The sequence below is a fragment of the Lithobates pipiens genome, unplaced genomic scaffold, assembly GCF_037356315.1.
Source record: "Lithobates pipiens isolate NorthernLeopardFrog02 unplaced genomic scaffold, aLitPip1_a1.2 Scaffold_19, whole genome shotgun sequence".
NCBI lineage: Eukaryota > Metazoa > Chordata > Amphibia > Anura > Ranidae > Lithobates > Lithobates pipiens.
In genome coordinates, this window is record NW_027507764.1 from 42,791,012 (window position 1) to 42,816,581 (window position 25,570).

The 25,570-nt window shown below is 44.9% G+C and overlaps 1 protein-coding gene across 2 annotated transcripts; it reads left to right on the forward strand.

Annotated features, from left to right (window-relative positions):
* The first annotated feature begins 648 nt into the window (after window positions 1-648).
* On the forward strand, window positions 649-23,312 carry LOC143995925 (mitochondrial import inner membrane translocase subunit TIM14-like). Of its 2 annotated transcripts, XM_077490688.1 has the most exons (6): window positions 650-812; window positions 1,660-1,711; window positions 3,535-3,608; window positions 8,946-9,022; window positions 15,759-15,829; window positions 23,130-23,312. In XM_077490688.1, the coding sequence occupies exons 1-6, from the start codon at window positions 810-812 to the stop codon at window positions 23,198-23,200; spliced, it is 348 nt and encodes a 115-aa protein (XP_077346814.1). In that variant the 5' UTR covers window positions 650-809; the 3' UTR covers window positions 23,201-23,312. The 2 variants fall into 2 exon arrangements, with proteins under 2 accessions (XP_077346815.1, XP_077346814.1); XM_077490689.1 differs by lacking the exon at window positions 23,130-23,312 and having other exon boundaries at window positions 649-812; window positions 15,731-15,829.
* Window positions 23,313-25,570: the final 2,258 nt, after the last annotated feature.

A 25,570-nucleotide genomic window follows, 5' to 3' on the forward strand; every position in this document is an offset into this window, starting at 1 on the left:
ACACTGAACATTGAAGCACGGGGATAAGGATGGACACTGAACATTGAAGCTCGGGGATAGGGATGGACACTGAACATTGAAGCACGGGGATAAGGATGGACACTGAACATTGAAGCATGGGGATAGGGATGAGGACACTGTACATTGAAGCATGTAGCTCAGGATAGGCACTACAAGTCCCAGCAATGCAAAACCTACTAGGTAACAAGGGAAGTATTAGTGTTGTAACGAACGGCCCAGTGTTTGTGTTGTGTGTAACTTCACTTCCGTAACATTATGTGATGGTTTCGCTGAACTGTATTGCCGAAACTATGTTGGAACGCACGGCGCAAGTGTTTGGAACGCATCGCGCATGCGCAGTACGCAACAACGTGGCCGTGTTTGTGTTGTGTGTAACATCACTTCCGTAACATTATGTGATGGTTTCGCTGAACTGTATTGCCGAAACTATGTTGGAACGCACGGCGCGAGCGTTTGGAGCGCATCGCGCATGCGCAGTACGCAACAACGTCACTTCCGCACCATCCTGTGATAGGCATCAAACTGTGACACTACACCCCCGGTGTAGTAAAATTTCCTGCGACCCTAGAAATTCGATTCGCCGTCACTTCCGGTGCGGCTGTTAATGGCAGGGGATTGGCGCATGCGCGGTACAGGCCCGCCGTCAGCTGTTTCAGTGACGGAGTCGCCCCGGAAGTGACGAGATGAGCGAAGTTCATAGGTCGCAGGAAATTTTACAACAGGTTACAGGCGAAGAAGAGTCGTACATGAGGGTCACCCCGTAAAGCTCCCCTATCAGAGCCGTCATTATGGTGAGTGCGGGGGGGCGGGGGTCAGTTGAACAATGGAGGCTGCCCTTTTATTGTGGGCGGGGCCAGCATGCCTCATACCCCAGTCCACCTCATTTTATTACTATTATATTTATGTCATCTCATCCTTTGTTTTGTTTGCATAAAGTAGTGTAGTGTAGCATAATACATATTGGCTGAAATTTATGAAGAAATTCGTTTTTTTTTTTACATTTTTTTTTGGGATAATTTTTTTATAGCAAAAAGTAAAAAAATATATATATATTTTTTTTCAAAATCGTCGCTTTTTTTTTTGTTTATAGCGCAAAAAAACCCGCAGAGGTGATCAAATACCACCAAAAGAAGAAAGCGCTGGGGGGGAAAAAAAGGACATCAATTTTATCTGGGTAGAGTGTTGCAATTGTCAGTTAAAATGGCGCAGTGCGGTATCGCAAAAAATGGCCTGGTCGTGAAGGGGGGGTAAATCTTTCAGGGGCTGAAGTTGTTAAAGCTTTGCCTATGGGTGGTTACATTTCCGCCGTTTGTTGTAGTTGCACGAGTCTGCGCGTTTTAAAAGCTTGACGTGTTCTGTATGTATTCTGCGTAACGTGTTTTTATTTATTTTTTTACCCCCAAAAATTGGGCATTATAGTGTGTCTTTTTGCAGTTTGTGTATATAATGTTTGGAGGTTCTAAGTAACTTTTTAGCAAAAAAATAAATAAAAATTGTTACATGTAAACAAAAAGTATTAGAATTGGCTGGTCTTCAACTGATTGATCAAAAAAGTTTTTTTTGTCTTCGGATATATTCTTAATTGCGGGACATTTTCTTGCAGTGACAGTTTGCTGATTGTTCGGTTTTTCTTTCCAGGCGAGTACGATGATAGCGGCCGGACTGACTCTCGCCATTGCGGGATTTACTGGTAAGTGTTGGCTTGAAGGTCGCTGTGTGTTTTTGTTGCACCTCCCTCTGTTTTCCACCCCCCCAAAAAAAGAAAACAGGCTGTGTGTTCTGACTCGTCCGCTGTCTGGCCGTTCCTGTAAAATGTCCCCTGTAGTGTACAGTACATACTGGGTCAGCATTTCTCAACTGGGGTGCTGTTCTGCGTCCATTTTTTTTTTTGTTGTTTTTCCTTGCACAACATCTTGCATTTCCATGTGGTTGATGGGCCGGCCACCAGCACCATAATAAACGCATGACGCTGAACTGGAGCAGCTCCAGCATTCCAGCTGCATTCCCGCTCCACCTCCTTCCCACTGCCATGGTGTAAGGATGGTTGGGAGGCAGGACTGTACCGTGAAAGGTACTGAGGACTCTATAAAGGTGTGTGTGTGTGTGTGTGTGTGTGTGTGTGTGTAAGGGGGGGGGGGCTGAGGACTGTGATGGGGGGGGGGGGGGGCTGAGGACTGTGATGGGAGGGGGGGGGGCTGAGGACTGTGATGGGAGGGGGGGGGTGACTGGGGACTGTAATGTGAAAGGGGGGGGGCTGACTGGGAACTGTAATGTGAAAAGGGGGGGGGGGCTGACTGGGGACTGTAATGTGAAAGGAGGGGGGGGGGGGGGGGCTGAGGACTCTGATGTGATTAGTTGTCCCAAGAACAAGAGTAGCGGGTAGATCTTGCGATGAGGATATTGGTTCTGATGGCAACTGTCTATCTCCCTGGTGCCTAACCTGTGGCCCTTTGGTATATGGCATGCGGCCCTTAGGCCTCAGCAGTGTATATATATATATATATATATATATATATATATATATATATATATATATATATATATATATATATATATATATATATATGGTATAAGCAATCCTTTTTACTGAATGAAACTGATTCATTCCATGTGTTATGTTGTGATTACCAATGATTGGCCACAGCTAATCACATGGTGCGGATGGGCTGTGATTGGCCCTGTCTGTACCATGTGATCACTATGACCAATCACAGGTAGCAACATAAGCTGTACACAATGAATGGCATGAATCAAAGCCATCCACTGTGTACAAATGTCATGTGCTCTGCTGTGATTGGTCACAGGAATCACATGATACTGTCAGGAGGCCGGTACACTGATCAGTCATCGGCGGTGTCTGGTGAACACAGCTGTGACAGATTGCGGCCCATTCTGGTGGGATCTCATATGACCTCGACCCGGAACGACGAATGTCCCGCCCAGCCGTCATTTGACAATAGGCTCGGCAGGAAGTGGTTAAAAAGGGTGGTAGGGACTGTCGCTGAATTGCATTTCAATTGCATAATATTCTGAATGTCTCCCGAAAACTTGTGTTGCTGGGCATCGGGTTGACATTTGCTGCTAAAAAATGCTGCAGGCGCCTGTTTTCTGTGCAGCATCCTGCCCATTCAAATGAAGATCACAGCTGTGCGGACGCATCCCGAGGGTCCATACACACCTACCCAGCCCCATTGGCTGTATTAAACAGCCTACCAAGAGCACCACAGTAGGCCGAAGATCGGCCATGCACCATTTGTGGTAAAGTGGCACACAGGGAAGACGGGTGGCACCTTGGGATGTCATTGGAAATAAATGGCACCACAACACACTAACATGCTGTGCTTTGTGGGAACACGTCCATTATTGCAGCGCATAGTTTTTATCAGGCCTGTATGATTATTCTCCACCATAATATTTCATCCTAAAACACAGCAACGGGATAGTGTCCAGTATTCAGACATTGGCAGATTGTAAACCTTTTTCATATGATGGGTTTGTTTTTTGTTTTTTTAGGTCGTTACGTTTTACAAGCTTTCAAACACCTAGAGCCCCAAGTGAAGCAAGCTATACAGACCCTGCCAAAGTCGGTGAGTTTCTTAAAGGGAGGCTATAACTGTTTTTTGGGATATATATATATATATATATATATATATATATATATATATATATATATATATATATATATATATATATATATATATATATATATATTTTTAAATGTTCAACCCATTATTAAATGGATATTTGTTAATAGTTTCAAGTCTTCAAAATAGTGGAATAAATATATATATATATTATAGCTGTGCTGGCTGTCAGCTCCACCCCAGGCTGGAGCCCAATTTATGGGCATTCTTATGGGGGGAGCTACAGCCAGCATTATACCCACCCTCTCCTTTTCTCAGTGTTTTTGTGTCCACCCCAGGCTGAAGCCCAGTTGTCATTCCTATGGGGGAGCTACAGCCAGCACCATTGATTCCCCCCTATCCACAGCGTACGGTCTGGCACAAGCTTAGAGAAAGTGCTGCAGCAGCCCTGGAAGCTTAATACATCTATTCATCTATATTCATGTTGTGATCCATCTACATCACAGGGGTCAAACTGGCGGCCCTCCCACTGTTGCGGAACTACAAGTCCCATAAGGCATAGCGACGCTGACAGTTACAAGCATGACTCCCACAGCCGGAGGCATGATGGTACTTGTAGTTCCGCAACAGCTGGAGGGTCGCCAGTTTGGCTCCCTCAGTAATACCCCTCACCCCATTAGCTAATTGCTACATCAGTTTCTATAATAAAAAAATAAAAATAAATAAAAACAAATACATGCAAAAGCCCCAAAGGCTCCCCCTAAATTTGCTGTCATGCTCCAGGTTCTGCATCTTCTCTTCTTCTACTGGACTGCTGAAGGGATGATTCCATTCTTTGTGTATCTGTCACTGCCTGGGTGATGTGGGCAGTACCCAGTGGCTGTCCAGTGGTGGGATTCTCTCAGGCTCCAGAAGACTGTAACCACGTGATGATGTCACAAAGAGGGGCGGAGCACATTTAGATGGCAGGTGGCCGGGACTTCCAACGCTGGATCGCTGGTCTCCACTCCCAGAAGAGTGGCTATTGAGGGACATGCACTCAGATATATTAACCCTGAAATCCAGACATAAAAACTTTAATTTAAATACATTCTTCAGTAGCCAGAGAGGATATAAATCTACTTTGCATTCACTAACTTTTTTTTTTTTTTTTTTTTTTTTTTTTTTTTACAAACCCAGATCTAATCTTGTAAACGTAGCAGTGACATCATGTGCTGTACACAACCTGAGCAGAGCTGTGGGAGGGGCCCAGCCACTACAGGCTGCCTGTAGAAAACGACAGGAGGGGCGGAGACAAGACCAGTCACCCGGTACAAGGGGAAAGAGCAGCAGTGATCGGTAGGAGGGACCCTTCAGGCTCCACCCACTACAGGCTGCCTGTAGAAAATTAGAGGAGGGGGCGGAGACCAGATTAGCCCCCCTGCACAAGGAGAGAGAGAGAGCAGCAGTGATCAGTCTTTATTACAGGAGGGTGAAGTCTCACGCTGGATTACTGCAATGCACCTCAAGATTTAGGAAGAATACACATGATCAATGGATTTAGTTAATATTTACTTATCCTGGGGTTTAGCTTTAAAGTAGATTTTAAAAAATGGGGGGGGGTCAAATCTTTGCCTATTTTTTTATTTTATTTTTTGCTTCCTGCACAACAACACTTCCACTTAAAGGGACATCATTGTGAACCAATCAAAGCTTTATTGTTTTACAGTCAGTCTAACATTGTGAACACACATGCAGGTGTGAAATCTGTGTATTGGTGTTACTTTATTACCTGCTGAATGGGGGAAGAAAGGTGACTAAGGAAGCAGAGCTTCACTAGCCATGTTCTCCTATGGCCAATTATTTCATGGGGAGGTTGGAAGGGGATGTGTACCAGTACCATCTCCGTGTGTGTGTGTGTGTGTGTGTGTGTGTGTGTGTGTATATATATATATATATATATATATATATATATATATATATATATATATATATATATATATATATATATATATATATATATATATATATATATATATATATATATATATATATATATATTACACTAAAACCTTGAAATAGAGGTATGTTTGTTCCCCCCATTAGACTTGCCTAGCATGGGTCCATGTAGCATCTGTCCCTCGACACCTCTAAACTGACAACCAACCAATCGAGCACCGCCGATGGCACGGCTCTCAGCACCTAATTAATGAGATATAAAGCTGAAACAGATTTTTGCTTAATTGATGTCACTGCTGTAACTATTGATTGATATGTAACAATGATCTTGTAATCGGAATGTGGGCTCCCTCTAGTGGTCAGCTGTGCAAGTGCGACAGCTCTGGCTGAATGATGTCAAGCGATTGATGTTCATACAGAGCCAACTATTCACAGCTCTGCCTGATCACTAATCCTACCATGTGGCTGGATTCCTGTGATTTACAGAAGGTATTTAACCACTTCAATACAGGGCACATTCGCCCCCTTCCTTCCCAGCCCAATTTTCAGCTTTCATCGCTCTAGCGCGTTCAGTGACAATTGCGCGGTCATGCTACACTGTACCCAAATGAAATTTTTATCATTTTGTTCGCACAAATAGAGCTTTATTTTGGTGGTATTTATTCACGACTCCGTTTTTTATTTTTTGCGATATAAGCGCAAAAAAAGTGGAAATTTTGGAAAAAAAACAATATTTTCTTTTTTCTATTTTAAAAGAAATCCAATAAAATCAAATTTTGTCATAAATTTAAGCCAAAATGTATTCTGCTACATGTTTTTGGTAAAAAAAATTCCGTTAAGTGTATAATAATTGGTTTGTGTGATCACGGACATATGTACACAAATGATCATGTACATATGTGTGCAGATAATCATTGGGACATGTGATTTTAGTGGGACATATGTGGGGGAACATGTTTTTATTTGGGGACATATATATATATATATATATATATATAATATATTTTGTTTTTTTACCTTTTGTGTAGTACAAAGGTGTACTCCGTCCTCACCCCGCTGCGGCATGGTACATCATTTCCCCATCTGCATCGCCCCCTCCTCCTTCCAATTTGCTGCCTTCTGGGACCTGTGCGTGTCCCAGAAGGTGATGGCGCCATTCAGAAAGTGCAGCGTGACTCAGGCAGGGGCAGTAGGAAACCAGCTGTGAAGTCTGAAGGCGCTTCACTGCCGGGTTCCCTTAATTGCAATGGCGGCACCTGCACCCGAGCCGATGGATGAATTGGCTTCAGGGGCCGACATTGTGAAATCCCTGGACAGGTAAGTGTCCTTATTAAGTCAGTAGCTACATTATTTATAGCTGCTGACTATTTTTTGAGGCTGGAATTCTGCTTTAAGCATTATGTAACCCATTGCAACTTGTGTGAAGTCTTCATGCTGTTGTATCTGCCACACGCCATAATGTGCACATTTGAACGCACTTGTTCCAGTGTGAACTGAAGGCATTTTAAAGAGGTTGTAACTTTAAAAAAATAAATAAAAATAAACCCTGCAAGACAAAGGCATAATGAGCTAGTATGAAATACTTACCTTAGCACATTATGAAATACTTACCTTAGATCAAAGCTGTTGCTGCAGTCCCCGCACACCGATGTGCCCGGTGACATGTCTCCCGGCGTTATTTCCAGGTTCGCGGGCTCCAGCGATGTGATTGGCCGGAGCTGTGATGACGTCACTCCCGCACCTGCGCATGGGTGCTGGCGGTCATGGAAACGGCACCAGCAGGCCATTTCTTTAGTGCGCCTGCACCAATGATGTAAGTGTATGCGGTGAATATCACCTAAACCATGCAGGTTTAGGAGATATTTTCAGTACCTACGGGTAAGCCCTGTTGTAGGCTTAGCTATAGGGAAATATAATGTAACTAGGTTTACAGCCACTTTTTAAACCTTTCTACCTGCACCTTCAGGGTTTTTTTCACCTACCTAAAGATGTGGGTTGATCCTGTAATTTCATGGTGTCATTCGTTACCCTGTACAGTAAATCTTCACGCTCCTGTGTCAGAAGTTTCTGTTTGTGCTCAAACAGGAGGTGTGGCCTCTGTCTGTAGTATGAGAACTGACATTTTCACTGAAGAAACTATATATCCCACAATCCCCTGAGTCTCTCAGTCTAGTGCTGTGCAGGTAAGAGCTACACCGTAATTAGATCTGACAAATGGGCAGAGCAATTATGTTATACATTTAGAAGGTTTTTTATTTTAAATCATTCTATATTCTATGTGTGCAGAAGATCCCCTCAGGCCCCCTAATATTTACCCTGAACACCATCTCTGTCCAGTGATGTTCCTGGACTGTCTCGGCTGCCCGAGACTCTCCCTCCTGAAATGGCTGAGTCGGCAGCGCCATTGGCTCCCACTGCTGTCAATCGACTTCATTGAGCCAATGGGGAAAGGGGGTGGGGCCAGGCTATGGCTCCGTGTCTGAATGGACACAGGGAGCTGTGGCTTGGCTCAGGTGCCCCCATAGCAAGCTGCTTGCTGTGGGGGTGTCGGGGCTGGGCTGAGCAGGCCACTCAGCTGTTTGTTAATTGCCAGCTTCAATCTTTTCCGTGGTGACTCACTTGATGATGATGATGATGATGATGATGATGATGATGATGATGATATCCTATTCAACAGTCTTGTCCGTTACTTAAGCTGTTCAGTTCAGTTCCTCTCTGCCTTCGCCATGGTCAACACATCCAGAGACTTTCTTCTGTGTACCTGTTAAAGACTCCATTGGCTGACGTTCTTTCTGATTCCTGATCCTGTTTGCTGTTCCACTACTACGCTGATTCTCCAGATTTCCTGATTTTCTGGCCTGTCCTGAAGTACACTGACATCTGGCCTCCCGATGTCCTGGCTTGTCTGACTATCCGTTCCGGTTACCTAAAAACTCTGGCTATGATTTGACTACATTGCTCTGTTTACCTTTTTACTATTATTATTATCATACAAGTGTGATTTTTAACGGCGCTTTCGTCTCGGTCTGATTCATGGTTTCTGACACAGGACACTGAACAGAAGGGAGGGGCCAGAAGCAGTAAAGAGGTACCTGAGAAGAAGAGGATTGGGGCAGCTCTGTGCAAAACCATTACACAGAGCAGATAAGTATAACATGTTTGTTATTTTTAACTAAAAAAAAAAAGCAAAATGATGACCGGAAAGTGGTTATGTTATCCTGACTGGGCGTCATTTGATGTCCAGCAAGATTCAACGCAATTGTGGGATGTCGGCCTTTATAGGTTTCTTCAAGAATTGTGTGTGTGTTTTTTTTTGTTTTTTTTTTGTTTACACTTTTGCAATAAGTTCTTACAGCCTGGTGTATATATATAAATTTATAATAAAAAAAAAATTCCTTTTAGGCATTTGCCGGTTATTACAAAGGTGGATTTGAACCCAAAATGACTAGAAGGGAAGCTGCCCTGGTGTTGGGAGTCAGGTAAGGGACGAAGAGCCACATCATCAATAAATACAAATGATCGAATTCTAAGTGTGTGTTTTACCCACTTTTTCTTATTTAATTTTCTTGCTTTTTATTTTTATTTTTTTTCACTTCCATCAACAGGAGATTGCTTTGTGTTGCTTTTCAAAGAACACAAAGCATTCTATAATGGCGACAGCGCCCAGTGAGTAACCCCTCGTGGTCAATGTACATTGGGGTTGCGGCTGCTTGTATAGAACCCGGGCAGGGACTGGAAGATCAAGGTTATCTCTGTAGTAGCACCAACTACTACATTGATTGTAAGTCTAAATATATTTTGAAAAACATTTAGTAACCACAGATTTCTTCACCCCTTTCGCACTGGGGCCCCGGACATGTTTGCAATAAAACACCACTCGTTTTAGTGGCGCTTTACCAGTGTTTAAACTGCTCTTTTCGGCAGCTAATGGGGCGCTTTTTACCCCAAAGAAAGGGTTAAAAGCTCTCTTATTGCGGCACTTCCAATGGACAGGGGTGTTTTGGGAGTGCTAAATACAGCGGCATTCCCAGTAGGGTTGCTGCCTTTTCTTTAACCACTAACTGACCAGAGCACTTTTTGCGATTCGGCACTGCGTCGCTTTAACTGACAATTGTGCGGCCGTGGCTTTTTAAAAAAAAAATGTTTTATGTATTGTGACTGCTACATTATGGCGGACGCATCGGACATTTTTGACACATTTTTGGGACTATTGTCCATTTATACAGCAATCTAGTGCTATACAAGTGCACTCATTCCTGTGTAAATGACACTGGCAGTGAATGGGGTTAACCACTAGGTGGCAGTGTAGGGGCTAAGTGTGGCCTAGGGGCGTGTTTCTAACTGGAGGGCTGTGGCTGTGTCTGACACGTCACTGATCTCTGCTCCAATCACAGGGAGCAGAGATCAGTGACACTGTTGCTAGGCAGAAGGGGGAGATGCTAAAGTAAACATCGCCTCTGCGTGAGGCGATCACAGGTATCCCTGTGGTGATTGAGTCCACGGGACCCGCGACCCGACTCGCGGAGCTTCCCCCTACCCCCCCCCCCCCCCCCCCGCCTCTTTAAGGGCAATGTACAGGTACGTGATTCTGCCTGTACGTGCCCTTCTGCCAACGTATATATCGGCGTGAGGCGGTCGGGAAGCGGTTAACCACTTCAATACCGGGGGGCACTTATACACCTTCCTGCCCAGACCAATTTTCAGCTTTCAGCGCTGTTGCACTTTGAATGACAATTGCGCGGTCATGTGACACTGTACTCAAAATAAATTTTTATCATTTTGTTCCCACAAATAGAGCTTTCTTTTGTTGGTATTTGGTGGATTTGACTTCTGCTAAACAAAAATAAAAAATTTTTTTTTTTGTTTCATTTACAAAACTTTGTGAATAGGTACGTTTCCTTTGCTGATGGGCACTGATAAGATGGCATTGACGGGGCACTGATAGGTGGCACGGATGGGCACTGATAGCTGGAACTGATGTAATGTATGTCACTGGATGCCAATCAGTGATGCCCATTGTATGCACTGATTGGCATCCCTGGTGGTCTAGGGTGGCATACCTGGTGGTGACATCCTTGGCAGTCCTTGTGACTTTCCTGGTGGTCCAGTGTAGGCATCCTCAGGGGGGGCCCCGTCAGATCAGCTCTCCTCTACTCACGTCTGAGGAAAAGCCAATCACCAGCTCTTCCTGTTTACACTGTGATCAGCCGTGATTGGACACGGCTGATCACATGGCAAAGAGTCTCCGTCAGAGACTCTTTACTTAGATTGGAGTTGCGGTGTGTCAGACTGATATGCCGCATCACTGATCGCCACAATGTGTGCCCCCGGGGGCGTGCAGCGGCTCAATATCCTGAAGACATCATATGATGTCTGGTCAGGGTTTTGAAACCACTTTGCCGCCGTCATTTTGCTATATGGCGGGCGACAAGTGGTTAGGCCAAACCCGAACACTTTAGTGGTACAGGGCAATTTCTTCTTCCCTTTTTTTTTTTATTTTTTTTGCAGTAAACACTATAGGATTATAAAAAAAAAAAAAAAAAAAGCTGGGACGTATTTGGGTGCCCCAAGGAGAATAGTCATGCAGCCAACAGAGAGCGTGGCCAAATTTCTCTTGCTGACATCATCGCCCCACCCTTCAGTGATGCCAAAACTGCCCCCAGATAGCCGCTCCCAGATGGCAATAAATTTGTGTGCGGCTATCTTGGTTACTTGGGAAGCCACAGTCCAGTCTGAATAATGTGTCTAGGTTTCAGGTGGACTGAAACCCGGACACATGATCCAAAACCTGGACTGTCCGGGTGAATCCTGGACAGGTGGCAACCCTAGTTCCCAACCCACTCCAAAAAATGCTGCTTGCAGGACTTTTCTAAACTTCCCGCAAGCGCACCGCCCCAGCGTAAAAAGTCAAATTTAAATGAATGGGATGCGGTTTTCAGGCGCTTAGCAAAGGCAATTTCCAGCGCTAAAGTTCCTGAAATACGCCCCAGTGTGAAAGGGATCTAAGGAAGGAATTTCTGCAAGATTGACTTATAGTGATTCTAAAGGTTGTAATAAAAAAATAAAAATTAACAAACGTTATATTTAGGACCGTGGTATCGGACACGAGAAGGTATGGCGGTGCCAGCAGGAGAATAGGCAGGATCACCGGCTGAGCTAGCTAGGCACACGACCATCTACATACTCTGCAGGTCACACCCCCAAAACATGTTATACTTGCCTGCTCTGTGCAATAGTTTTGCACAGAGCAGCCCCGATCTTACGCTTCTTGGGTCCCTTTATAACTACTTTAAAGTGATTTGTAAAGGCCCCATTTAAAAAAATAAATAACAAATGTGTTATACTTCCCTCTGTGCAGTTAATGCAGTATGTGCTCCCCCTGGTGAGTGCCCCTCACCCAGCAGCTTTCTATGGAGGCCCCCGAGCTGAGTCAGGGCTCTGTGTATCCATTCAGACATGGAGCTTCAATCCAGCCCTGCCCCCTCTTTCTCCCCTGATTGGCTGACTGTTTTTGATTGACACCCAGGGGAGCCAATCAGAAGGAGTGTCTGGGACAGCTAAAACAATCGTGGACATCGCTGGAGAAAGGGGGGGCTCAGGTAAGTAATGGGGGGGGGGTTCTGTGGGAGGCTGCTACACACAGAAGTTTTTTTTTTTTTTTTAATCTTAATGCATAGAATGTATTAAGATTAGGGCTGTAGAAATTAAAGATTAATTCCTCGATTAATTGATTCATCTTTTTTGATTGATCAAGATTCTTTTGATCGGTACTCGCCTCTCCGTAGGCTTCAGGGAGTTCTGTCGGAGTTCCGGTGATGTTACGGACATCGACATCACTGGACCCCCCCCCCCCCCCCCTCCCTTCCCCAAGTGCCTCTGTCTGCTAACGAAGGGAAGGGGGGAGGAGTCCGGTGACATCTAAAGTCTGAATAGCGCGTACGGGGGAGGAGCTACGCATGACGACACCCGCTGCTGCCCTACGGAACCAACGCGATCGTCAGCTTTAGATGCTGTGTTTTTATCATCTTTATGTGAGTAGTTTGTGTTTGAACAAAAATATTGAATTTTATACTTAAGCGGTGAGCACTTAGATATTTTCTTTCTACCTATGACCTGGCTTCCTTGCTGAGATCTAAGGAGATGCGAGAGAAGTTTATGGTCCCTGTTAACCCTTTTGATACCCCGTGCATGACCACCTGTTTGCACAGGGGTCCATGCCATAAGGTGAGAGTGATTAGTTAGACCGGAGGTGGAGGGATTGTCACGCTACTGTGAAAAATACGTCAGTGCTACAGTTTGAATTTAAAACGTATTTGTGTGGACTGTGAAGTTAAAGCGGGATTCCGCTCTTTTTTTTTTTTTTTTTTTTTTTTTTTCTTACCTGTGTTACATATATATATAGTTTTTCTACCTGGAAAATAATTTTTGTATTTCTGTTCCAACCAGTCTTCAGATTTTCTGCTAAAATGCACAGCCCGGCTGATTACACAGTACACGTCACCTCACTGCAGCTGGCCTGTGGTTGGGCAATGAAGGAGCAGCAGCAGACTGATTAGATCTTCCTTCTGCTCCTGCCATCCTGTTCCTTCTTGGCTCATGTGCATGTAGCATACCTGCCTGGCCCTTCCCCCTCCCAGAATCGGTGCTGCTGTACATGGACTACAAGTGTCTTATACCAAGTCAAATGCAGTTACTTAATAATTGAATTTAACCACTTACAGACCGGACCATTTTGCTGGTCAAAGACCAGACCACTTTTTGCGATTCGGCACTGCGTCGCTTTAACTGACAATTGCGCGGCCGTGCGAAGTGGCTCCTAAACAAAATTGACGTCCTTTTTTCCCCCACAAATAGAGCTTTCTTTTGGTGGTATTTGATCACCTCTGCGTTTTTTTTTATTATTATTATTTGCGCTATAAACAAAAATAGAGCAACAATTTTTGAAAAAAAACACATTTTTTTTACTTTTTGTTATAAATATCCCCCAAAAATATATAAAACATTTTTTTCCCTCAGTTTAGGCCGATACGTATTCTTCTACATATTTTTGGTAAAAAAAATCGCAATACGCGATTTATTGATTGGTTTGCACAAAAGTTATAGCGTTTACAAAATAGGGATAGTTTTATAGCATTTTTATTAATTTTTTAGAATTTTTTAGAATTATTTTTTTTTTTTTTACTAGTAATGGCGGCGATCAGCAATTTTTATTGTGACTGCGACGTTATGGCAGACACATCGGACATTTTTGGGACCATTGTCATTTCTACAGTAATCGCTGCTATATAAATGCATTGATTCCTGTGTAAATGACACTGGCAGTGAAGGGGTTAACCAGGGGTGGCAGTGTAGGGGTTAAGTGTTCCTAGGGGTGTGTTACTAACTGTTGGGGGCTGGGCTTTAATTTAGTGAACACTAATCTCTGCTCCAATCGCATAGCGCAGAGATCAGCGTCACTAGTTGCTAGACAGAATGGAGAAATGCTGTTTACACGGCATGTCCTCCATTCACCATCCCGTGAGACGATCGCGGGTATGCCCGCGGCGATCGAGTCAGCGGGACCCGCGACCGGATTCACGGGGGTCCCGACCGGCGCGCTCGCGATGGCAGGGCGGCATTGAAGATTGGACGTACCTGTATGCCAATATGCCTGCCCGTGCCATTCTGCCGGTGTACATCAGCGTGCGCTGGTCGGGAACCGGTTAAAAATGCATTTTACACATTTTTAATGAATGCGTAGCCACATTTCTTTACAGCCTCAAATTCCCTTAAAGAGGAAGTAAAGGCAAAAAAAATTAAAAAACACACCCTGTAAGGCAAAAGGCATAATGAGCTAGTATGCATAGCATACTAGCTCATTATGAATAACTTACCTGAGAACGAAGCCCCCGAAGCGGTCCTCCGTTTTCCTGTTCGCCGCTGCCATGGATGCCGGAGCGACTTCCGGGTCTCTCTGCTCCGGTGCTGTGATTCACCGGATCCGCGATGACGTCACTCCTGCGCATGCGCACGGGAGCCGACGCTCATGGCATATCGCTGCAATCTGCGGCCTGCCCAGTGCGGTCTTTCTTGGGCCTACAGGTAAGCCTTAATCTAGGTTTACCTGTAGGTCACAGTGTTTTGTAAGGGTTTACAACTACTTTAATACTCCTTAAATACCAAAAAAAAAAAAAAAAAAAAAAAAAAAAAAAATGGTTGCTGTGAAAAATCTACAAAAAACTGAATGTGATTTGCAGATCTCGTAAACCTGTATCTCTTATTTACAATGGAAAATCGATAAACGGCTACAGCGCGGGCTTTAATTGCCGGGAGGGCATCAGTAGACGTCCATCCGTGCACGAGACTCCGGCTGATCACAGATCGGAGTAAGGGGGTGATCCCGGCGCCTTACCACATGATCAGCTGTCGGCCAATGACAGCTGATTATGTGATGCAAACAGATCGGTAATCGCCTTCTTTCCCCCCTTTTTTTTTTTTTTTTTTTTCCTCGTGCCGACGACAGTGGGAGGGAGATAAAAAAAAAATAAGCCAATCGGAGGCTTCTGACAGAGAAACATCCTTTCCGAGCAGGGAGAGGCACTGCTGCCTACCAGTGCCACCTATCAATGCCCTTTAGTGCCACCCATCAGTGTCTATCAGTGCCATCTCATTAGTGCTACCTCATTAGCGCATATCAATCCAGGAGTAAAATTGCCTGTTTTCAATATTTTATAAACTATGAAACTTTATTTTTTTTTTTTTTATTATTATAATAATAAAATTAAAAAAATTAATAATAATAATAATCACTTTTTTTTTTTTTTCTTTAGCAAAAAATATAAAAATCCCAGCAGTGATTATGAAATCTCTATTTGTATGATAACGATTTATAAGAAATTTATTTGGGAACAGTGTATCATGACCGCTCAATTGTCATTCAAAGTGTGACAACGCTGAAAGCTAAAAATTTGGCCTGGGCAGGAAGAGGGGGGTGGGGTGTGCCCAGTATTGAAGTGGTTAAACAGAGAAAATGCACACTCTACATCTACAATATGGTAGCTCGGGATACCGCCAGGGAGGTTACACAGCGAAATGCATTATTGTTATAGAAGCCCCCTTGCTGCGCTGACCAATGCTCGATCTGATTGGCTGGAGCTCCCCTTATTTATAATGTTGATCTTGGCTTCTTTGGTGTCTTTTATATGAAGTGTTGATCCAGACCTGGTTTTGTTGCAGCCCAACTGCAAATATAACAAAGATAAGAGAAGCTCACAGACGGATTATGCTGCTGAACCACCCTGACAAAGGTAAGGACCGCTAAATATCGTCTTCTTTCCTTTTCTCCTACTATTACGGTTTGCATTGCTGCTGTAGTTCTGGTTGGTTGAGGTCGGCCCCGGCTGCAGTTATGCATTCTCTGTCAGTTGTTTTTTTATTTTTATTTTTTTTCATGTTCAGTAAAGTAGTTTGGCCTCGGCTTCAATGCCCCATTCATAGCATGCAGTCTAGAAGGGGGAGAATGTCCCTTTCCATCTGAAATTCATACAGGATTTGTAGTTCTTTTATCTTTTTCCACAAGAAAAAAAAAAAATGGGATCCCCGGGTGTCTTCTGTTCTCACACTAAGACCCCTTTCACACCAGGGCGTTTTGCAGGCGCTATAGCGTTAGAAATAGCGCCTGCAAAACGCCCTAAAGAAGCTGCACCATTGTATGTAGTGTGAAAGCCCCGAGGGCTTTCACACTACAGCGGTGCGCTGGCAGGACGTCAGAAAAAAGTCCTGCCAGCAGCTTCTTTGGAGCGGGGAAGGAGCGGTGTGTTTACCGCTCCTCCACCGCTGCTGCCCATTGAAATCAATGGGGCAGCGCTGTCATGCCGCCGGCAAAACGCCGCTATTGCGGTGTATTGCCGGAGGTTTTAACCCTTTCGCGGCCGCTAGTTTGATTGAGGCCGGGTTCACACTATTGCGATGTGTGCTGCGCTGCGTGAGGCAAATGGTGGTCACACCAGATACTGGGTGTTCTATCAGGTTGAGGTCAGGACTCTGTGCATACCAGTCAAGTACCTCCACCCCAAACTTGCTCTTCCATGTCTTTATGGAACTTGCATTGTACACTGGTCCAAATCATTTGGTGGAGGAGGGATTATGGTGTGCGGGGTTGTTTTTCAAGGGTTGGGATTGGCCCCTTAGCTCCAGTGAAGGGAACTCTTAAGGCGTCAGCATACCAAGACATTTTGGGCAATTTCATGCTCCCAACTTTGTGGGAACAGTTTGGGGATGGCCCCTTCCTGTTCCATGACCACACATCAGTGTACAAAGCAAGGTCCATAAAGACATGGAGGAGCGGGTTTGGGGTGGAGGAACTTGACTGGCCTGCACAGAGTCCTGATCTCTACTTATGTACATGCGCCCCCTTTTTATTTATTTTTTTCTTGTACAATATTTGTGATAAATTTGCAAAGATTTCAAACTTCTTTGATGTTGCCACTATGGGGTATTGTTTGTAGAATTTTGAGGAAAATAATGAATTTAATCCCATTTTGGAATAAGGTTGTAACATAACAAAATGTGGAAAAAGTGAAGCACTGTGAATACTTTTCCAGATGCACTGTAAGCGCATTTATTAGTATTTTTTTTTTTTTTAATGCCTCATGGGACTTGTGGTTCCACAACAGCTACTGGGTACCTTCGCAGACAATAGGGGTTGATTTAACCACTTTCAGACTGGACCATTTTGCTGGTCAATGACCAGAGGTCTTTTTACAATTTGGCACTGCGCTGCTTTAACTGGTAATTGCGCGGTCATGCAATGTTGTACCCAAACGAAATTTCCGTCCTTTTGTTTTTTTTTTCCCCACAAATAGAGCTTTCTTTTAAAGGTATTTGACTGACTCTGCGATTTTTTTTATTTTTTGCGATATAAACGTAAAAAGACCGCAATTTTTTAAAAAAATGATATTTTCTACTTTTATTATTAGAAAAATCCAATAAACTCAATTTTAGTCATACATTTAGGCCAAAATGTATTCAGCCACATGTTGGGACAGGAGAGCCTGAGAAAACCATGGAAGATGGTGCGGGGGGGGGGGGGGACATTCCCTCCCACTGCTTGTAAAAGTAGTCTAGAGGCTAATTAGCCGCTAGGATTGCTTTTACATAAAAGCCGACCGCTGGCTGAAAAGAATGATACCAAGATGATGCCTAAACCTGCAGGCATCATTCTGGTATAAGCACTCAAAGTCCAGCAACATACCAGTATGTTGCTGGAACTGGTTGGGCATATATTGTAATTTTTTTTTCATGCAGCCTGTGGGCTGAACGAAAAAAAAATATATTGATCGGTGGGTATGCCCACCATTAGAATACCTCCCTTCATCCACCCACTTCTAATGGTGGGCATACATGCACCATTTATATATGCCGAAGCATGGGGGCATCCTCCCGCAAAAGGTAGGAGCAGATCGCTCCTCCACCCCGTATGCCCCCATGCTTCGGCATATATGCTCTTTTTTAACTGTGGTGGTGAAACCACCTCCGACAGCGCTGGAGTCGCGGCTTTATGTATCGTGGGAGCAAAACGCTGTTGCTGTCAAGATAAATAAATCCACGCTGCAGCAGAATGGCGTACCTGCTAAGCAAATGATGGTTAACAATAAAATAAAGTAACATTACAGTATAACAGTAAGACGTACCATACCTGCAAGGCAAATACCAAAAAAAAAATAGCAAAAAATAACACATTTAACACAATCTGTGCCTAAAATATATATATATATGCCGAAGCATGGGGGCATCCTCCCGCAAAAGGTAGGAGCAGATCGCTCCTCCACCCCTTATGCCCCCATGCTTCGGCATATATGCTCTTTTTTTTAACTGTGGTGGTGAAATCGCCTCCGACAGCGCTGGAGTCGCGGCTTTATTTATCGTGGGAGCAAAACGCTGTTGCTGTCAAGGTAAATAAATCCACGCTACAGCTGAATGGCGTACCTGAAAACAAAAAATGGTTAATAATAAAACATTGCAGAATAGAATACAGTACAAAGGAGCAGAACAATAGAGAGAGAATAGAGAGAGAGAGAACAATAAAACGACAACTATTTTTGGTTTTTTTATTTTTATATATATATTTTTTTTTTTTTTTTAACACTTTTTTATGTAACTTTAACACTTCTGTTGTAACGGTTCCAGCGGTTTGGGTCTCTCAAAATGCGATGGCATCTTGGGAGACCCTGTGAACGTGTGCCTAGCCTGTGCAATGCTGTACCCTACTCTAATACTCAACTAGTGAATGGTAGCGTTCAAAACATTCACCAATGCAAAGACCAGGATTGTCAGGACAGCGGGGACAATAATGACGGGTGTCACGCCTATATCCGCGCTTTCTGCAGACACGACATTTTCTTTGGGGGGCTCGTTGGGTAGGGGTACTCGGGAGGACATAAGGATAATGCCTCTCATGCAGCCGGCTTACTGCATCTGGTAGGGGAAGGTGAGGTGGAGCACCGCCTGGATACAGAAGGGCTCTGACGATATCCTTCTGGAATTTAAGGAAGGATCCAGTCCGTCCTGAAGCTTTGTGTAGCACATAAGCATTCAGTATAGCCAATTGGAATAAATAAACAGACACTTTTTTGTACCAGCGTCTGGCCTTACGGGCAACTAGATACGGCGCCAACAACTGGTCATTGAGGTCCACCCCTCCCATGTTAAGGTTATATTTGTGGACACAGAGGGGTTTCTCCACAATACCAGTCGCCGTAGGAATTTGGACCGTCGTGTCTGCATGAAGGGAGGTAAGAACGAAAACATTCTTATTATCCCTCCACTTCATAGCGAGCAAATTATTACTGCGCAAGCAGGCTCTCTCCCCCAGCCTAAGACGGGACTCTACAAGCCGCTGGCGAAAGCCCCGGCGATTAGGTCGCACGGTGCCACATGCTCCAATCTGCTGATCAAACAAGTGACTAAACAGTGGCACGCTTGTGTAATAATTGTCCACGTACAAGTGGTACCCCTTTCCGAATAAGGGTGACACCATGTCCCACACTATCTTGCCAGCGCTTCCTATGTAGTCAGGGCAGTTCTCCGGCTCTACGTGACTATCTTTACCCTCATAAACCATAAAACTACGTGTATAGCCTGTGGCCCTGTCACAGAGCTTATACATCTTGACCCCGTATCTGGAACGCTTGTTGGGAACGTATTGTTTGAATGACAAGCGACCAGAAAACTTAATCAGGGACTCATCAACGCAGACAACTTGATGGGGAGTAAACAAGTCTGCAAAACGTTGGTTGAAGTGGTTTATGAGGGGCCGAATTTTGTAGAGCCGATCGTATTCAGGGTCTCCACAAGGACGACAGAGTTCATTGTCGCTGAAGTGCATGAACCGCAAAATCTGCTCGTATCGTGCCCTGGACATGGAAGCAGAGAACACGCGCATATGGTGAATTGGGTCAGTGGACTAATATGACCGCAACTCACTCTTTTTGGTTATGCCCATGTTGAGGGAGAGGCCCAGAAAGATTTTAAATTCGGAAACCGTAACTGGTTTCCATTGTCTGGCAAGGGCGGACTGGGGAATAGTGGCGATGTGTTGACCAGCGTACAAATTGGTTTGGTCCACAATAGATCTATAGAGATCTTCGGTGAAAAACAGTGAGTAAACGTCAAGTGTCGTAAAATCAACTGTTTCCACGTTAATGCCAGGTTGGCCAGTGAATGGGGGAAGTACGGGTTCTGCAGAAGTGGTGGGCACCCAAATAGGATTGGCGAATTCTGCAGGAAGGGCACTATGGGTACGACGGGCCTGTCTTTTGTCTTTGTCTTGGTGGCAGCGGGACACTACTTGTGCTTGCCACCTCACCAGCTTGAACTGCACTTATGGGACTCGCCACGTCACCACGTGCTACTGCAGTGCTGGATGTACGTCCAGGGTGTACTAGGCCGCTGGTGCTTGCCAGTTCACCAGAAGGATGAGCGGCTCTAGTACGTCTCTGCTCCATACGAGTGACCTGCGGTTCCTGCACCTGAACAACAGAATACATTCGGGATCGGGTCCACCTGCCCTTAACGGGGACCTCATCTCCGTCGCCAGAGCTATCTGTCATGGAGCCGCTGTCCTCTACAGGATCGTATTCTGAGCCTGAATCTGAGAGATGAGTGACGTCCTCTTCACTATCTGTCATGCTCAGAAACGTGTAGGCCTCTTCACTAGTGTACCTTCGCTTTGGCATTTTGGGCTCTAAATTTAGGGGTACACTAGTGAGACTCACAGGTAAAAAAGCACCTAGGCTGTCAGCGACTGTATCAAAACGCTACAAAAAAAACTGTTAGCGATCGCAGGGATCTAGCCTGACTCTGCGAACGCTGCAGTTATGTGTGTTGTGTTTTGTAAGTGACAGTGATCGATCGATACTGTACTTGGGTGGGCTGGGCTGGGCTTGGCGGAGGGGCTAAACGCAGGTGCTAGCAGGTATCTGGGCTGATCCCGCTAACAATGCGTTTTGGGAAACCTAAAATGCTGGCAACGCTAATATAGATCTGATCAGATACTATATTACTAAGGGAGGTGTATGCTTTGCGCGTGGGTGTTAGCGGTACTGGCACTAACCTGACGCTGCCTGGGGCGACGCAGACCTTATCTGACCCTCAAACTTAGATCACCCGCCGGGTGATCAGGGGGTTAAACCTTTATTAGGTAATAAATGGCGGGTGCCCTGAAACTATAAAAAATAACTAACCAACCAGCGTCACCTGTAACAGTTATATGGTGATCACTGGTGAAAGGGTTAACTAGGGGGCAATCAGGGGGCTTTATGCAGTAGTATATGGGGGTCCCTGACGCTATAAAAAGCTGTGGCGAACCTAAATACTTACCTGCCTAACTAGCGTCACCTGTGACACTAATACAGCGATCAGAAAAACGATCGCTTATTAGTGACACTGGCGACAGGGGGTGATCACGGGGTTAAACCTTTATTGGGGGGGTTAGGGGGGTAGCCTAGAGCTAAAGGGGGGCTAACCATAACTGCCTTAACAGTTATTACAGTCACAAATGACACCAATACAAAAAAAAAAAAAATGCAATTGGTGTCACTGTGACTGGGGGTGCAGGGGTGATTGGGGGGGGTGATCGGGGGGTGAATGTGTGCCTGGCGTGTTCTACTGTACGTGTGGTGTGTTGGTGCAACTCACCGATCCTCTCTCCTCGGTGCCGGAACGAAAAAGACTGACACGAGGAGAGATTACATCACTTCCTCTGCCTGTGTTTACATTACAGGAGAGGAAGTGATGTCACGCTGCACTTCCATTCGTCAGGAGCGATCATGAGGGGGTGGCCATGAATGAATGGTCGCCCCCCTCATCCCGGATCGCTCCTGAACGGATTCCGACCGCCGCTGGCACCGGGGGGGCGGCAAGTCGGGCCCCCCGCCCGCGGGAAGGCAGGGACGTACAGGTACGCCCATATGCCTGCCCGTGCCATTCTGTCGATGTACATCGTCGTGCGGCGGTCGGCAATTGGTTAATAAAGGAAAAGAGACTGTGCACTTTGCAAGTGCAGTTTCTCTATAGCAGTGATGGTGAACCTCGGCACCCCAGATGTTTTGAAACTACATTTCCCATGATGCTCTTCTTACTATGTAGGGTAGTGGAGCATCATGGGAAATGCAGTTTCAAAACCTCTGGGCTGCCAAGGTTCACCGTCACTACTATAGACAGAGCTTTATAAGACCCCTTTCACACCACACCGCCCATTGCATCGGCGGTAAAACGCCACTATTTTTAGCAGCGTTTTACCGCTGGATTTGTGGTGCATTTCGGTCGCTAGCGAGGTGCTTTTACCCCCCCCCCCCCGCTAACTGCCACGAAAGGGTTAAAACTGCCGGCAATACACCGCAATAGCGGCGTTTTGCCGGTGGTATTACAGCGCTGCCCCATTGATTTCAATGGGGAGCAGCGGTGGAGGAGCAGTAAACACACCGTTCCTTCACAGCTCCAAAGAAGCTGCTGGCGGGACTTTTCCCTGATGTCCTGACAGCGCACCGCTGTAGTGTGAAAGCCCTCGGGGCTTTCACACTACACACAATTGTGCAGCTTCTTTAGGGCGGATTGCAGGCGCTATTTCTAACGCTATAGCACCTGCAAAACGCCCTGGTGTCAAAGGGGTCTTAATGAGGTGAAGCTTCACTTTGCAAATAATACCCAATTACATGCAGAGAAAAGGAGAAAAAAAAAAGCACTTTTGCTTGCACGTGATTGGATGATGGCAGACAGCGGAGCTTCTCCTCATTTACTAAGCTCTGGAGCAGTTGCACTTGTAAAGTGAACAGTCTATTTGCTTCTATTAATAAACGCAGTGAGAGTCCTGAGCGGTGTTATATGGGGTAATGGCGAGACACTTTAGTCCTATGTCGGCTCATTGTATGAAATGACCCAGGGCTCCAGCGGGCGGTGGGTTGTGGTGCAGCAAAGGATTGCGGGGGTGGGGATATGGGAGAAGGTGGGAGATCCATAAAGAAAATCAGTCTTTGTCCTGATTGGACAGATTTACTCCCCCGTGTCCAACATCCACTCACCACTGTAACCATCTCCTCCCTTTTCCAGGTGGATCTCCATACATTGCCACCAAGATTAATGAAGCCAAGGCTCTGCTGGAAGCGCAGGCCAAGAAATAGCCGATTGCTCTGGACTTTCTTTTTCCTGAACTCTTTATAATCGTTACCTGGAAGAACGTGATCTCCATTTATGGGAAATTCTTTACCAATAAAATCATCAGAATTCTCACTTTATCCGTCTTCATTTTATGGCAGAAGATTGCAGGTTCAGCTCAAGAATGTCCTCCAGACTTTGATTTGTGTTCCACAATCCAGTCTGTTAAATGTGTTGCTATGTCTTTATCTGTCATCTACACGGCATGGCCAGAAGCTTGTGGACAGCTGACCATGCCCCCCATATGAGCTTGTTGGGTATCCCCTTCCAAAACCCAAATGCGTTCGTACGCGTTTCTCCCCCACCCCCCTTGCAGATATGTCCACCTCCACTTCCAGGCTTCCCCACTATGATTTTGATTGCAAATTCTTGTGCATTCAGCCACAAGAGCATTGATGGGTTCAGGGATTGATGTTGTATGACGGGGGTAATGAATAAAAAATCAAGGAGGTCCAGTCGCTAAAATTTTCTTCAGGCCGAGATCCGAATCTCAAGTTTGTGCTATGACAAGATTGGGGTTATTGTATGTCTATCAAAAATATATTGGGTGCCCCTTTTATATCCGGTGTGCCCATCAGAATGCCCACTTCAGGTGTGCCCAAATCTGAGCGTCCCTTTATATTCAATTTGCTCATCAGAGTGCCCCCTTACATCAGGTGCCCTTTATATCTGGTGTGCCCATTAGAGTGCCCCCTTGCATCAGGTGCCCCTTTGCATCACGTGAAACCCATCAGGTGTCCCTTTGCATCACGTGAAACCCATCAGAGTGCCCCCTTACAATCGGGTACCCCCATCAGAGTGCCCCCTTACAATCGGGTACCCCCATCAGAGTGCCCCCTTACAATCGAGTACCCCCTCAGAGTGCCCCTTTGCATTTGATGCGCCCTTCAGAGTGCACCTTACATCGGGTACCCCCATCAGAGTGCCCCTTTGCATTTGATGCGCCCTTCAGAGTGCACCTTACATCGGGTACCCCCATCAGAGTGCCCCTTGGCAACAGGTATGCCCATCAGAGTCAAAGAAAAAGAAGAGAACTGCGCAATCCCCAATATTTCTATCAGGTTTTAAGCCAATCTACCTTAAACAAGTGTATCTTGTGATCTATAACTCTAACACACCAAACTTATGACTGAATAAAACATAAGACATTACTTATAATTGTATACAGTGAACATATATATTCCCTCGTAGACTATGAACCAAAAAGGAAAAGACATGTGCAATTCTAAGTCAGTAATTCAAAGAAAAAAGGCATATAAAGTAAACTCAAACAGTTTTAAAACTATGTGATAACATAAAGTCCATAAACAGTCCAACTGGAGAAATCCCTTCCACACAGGGTGTTTCTCCAGTTGGACTGTTTATGGACTTTATGTTATCACATATAGTTTTAAAACTGTTTGAGTTTACTTTATATGCCTTTTTTCTTTGAATTACTGACTTAGAATTGCACATGTCTTTTCCTTTTTGGTTCATAGTCTAAGTCAGTAATTCAAAGAAAAAAGGCATATAAAGTAAACTCAAACAGTTTTAAAACTATATGTGATAACATAAAGTCCATAAACAGTCCAACTGGAGAAACACCCTGTGTGGAAGGGATTTCTCCAGTTGGACTGTTTATGGACTTTATGTTATCACATATAGTTTTAAAACTGTTTGAGTTTACTTTATATGCCTGTTTTCTTTGAATTACTGACTTAGAATTGCACATGTCTTTTCCTTTTTGGTTCATAGTCTACGAGGGAATATATATGTTCACTGTATACAATTATAAGTAATGTCTTATGTTTTATTCAGTCATAAGTTTGGTGTGTTAGAGTTATAGATCACAAGATACACTTGTTTAAGGTAGATTGGCTTAAAACCTGATAGAAATATTGGGGATTGCGCAGTTCTCTTCTTTTTCTTTGTCTCTATATGTATATTACACTTTGGGTATATATTAGAATTGCTGCATCACACATTTTCGTTAAGTATACACTGTAGCGCAGATTTCCTCTTCCTTTTTACTATGCCCATCAGAGTGCCCCTTGGCAACAGGTATGCCCATCAGAGTGCCCCTTGGCAACAGGTATGCCCATCAGAGTGCCCCTTGGCAACAGGTATGCCCATCAGAGTGCCCCTTGGCAACAGGTATGCCCATCAGAGTGCCCCTTGGCAACAGGTATGCCCATCAGAGTGCCCCTTTTATATCCATTGTGCCCCTTTACATCAAGTGCGCCCATCAAAGAGCCCCTTTACATCAGGTACCCCCATCAGAGTGCCCCTCTATATCTGGATGGTGCCTCTTTACATCAGGTGCGCCCATCAATCGGAATACTCCTTTACATCAGTTG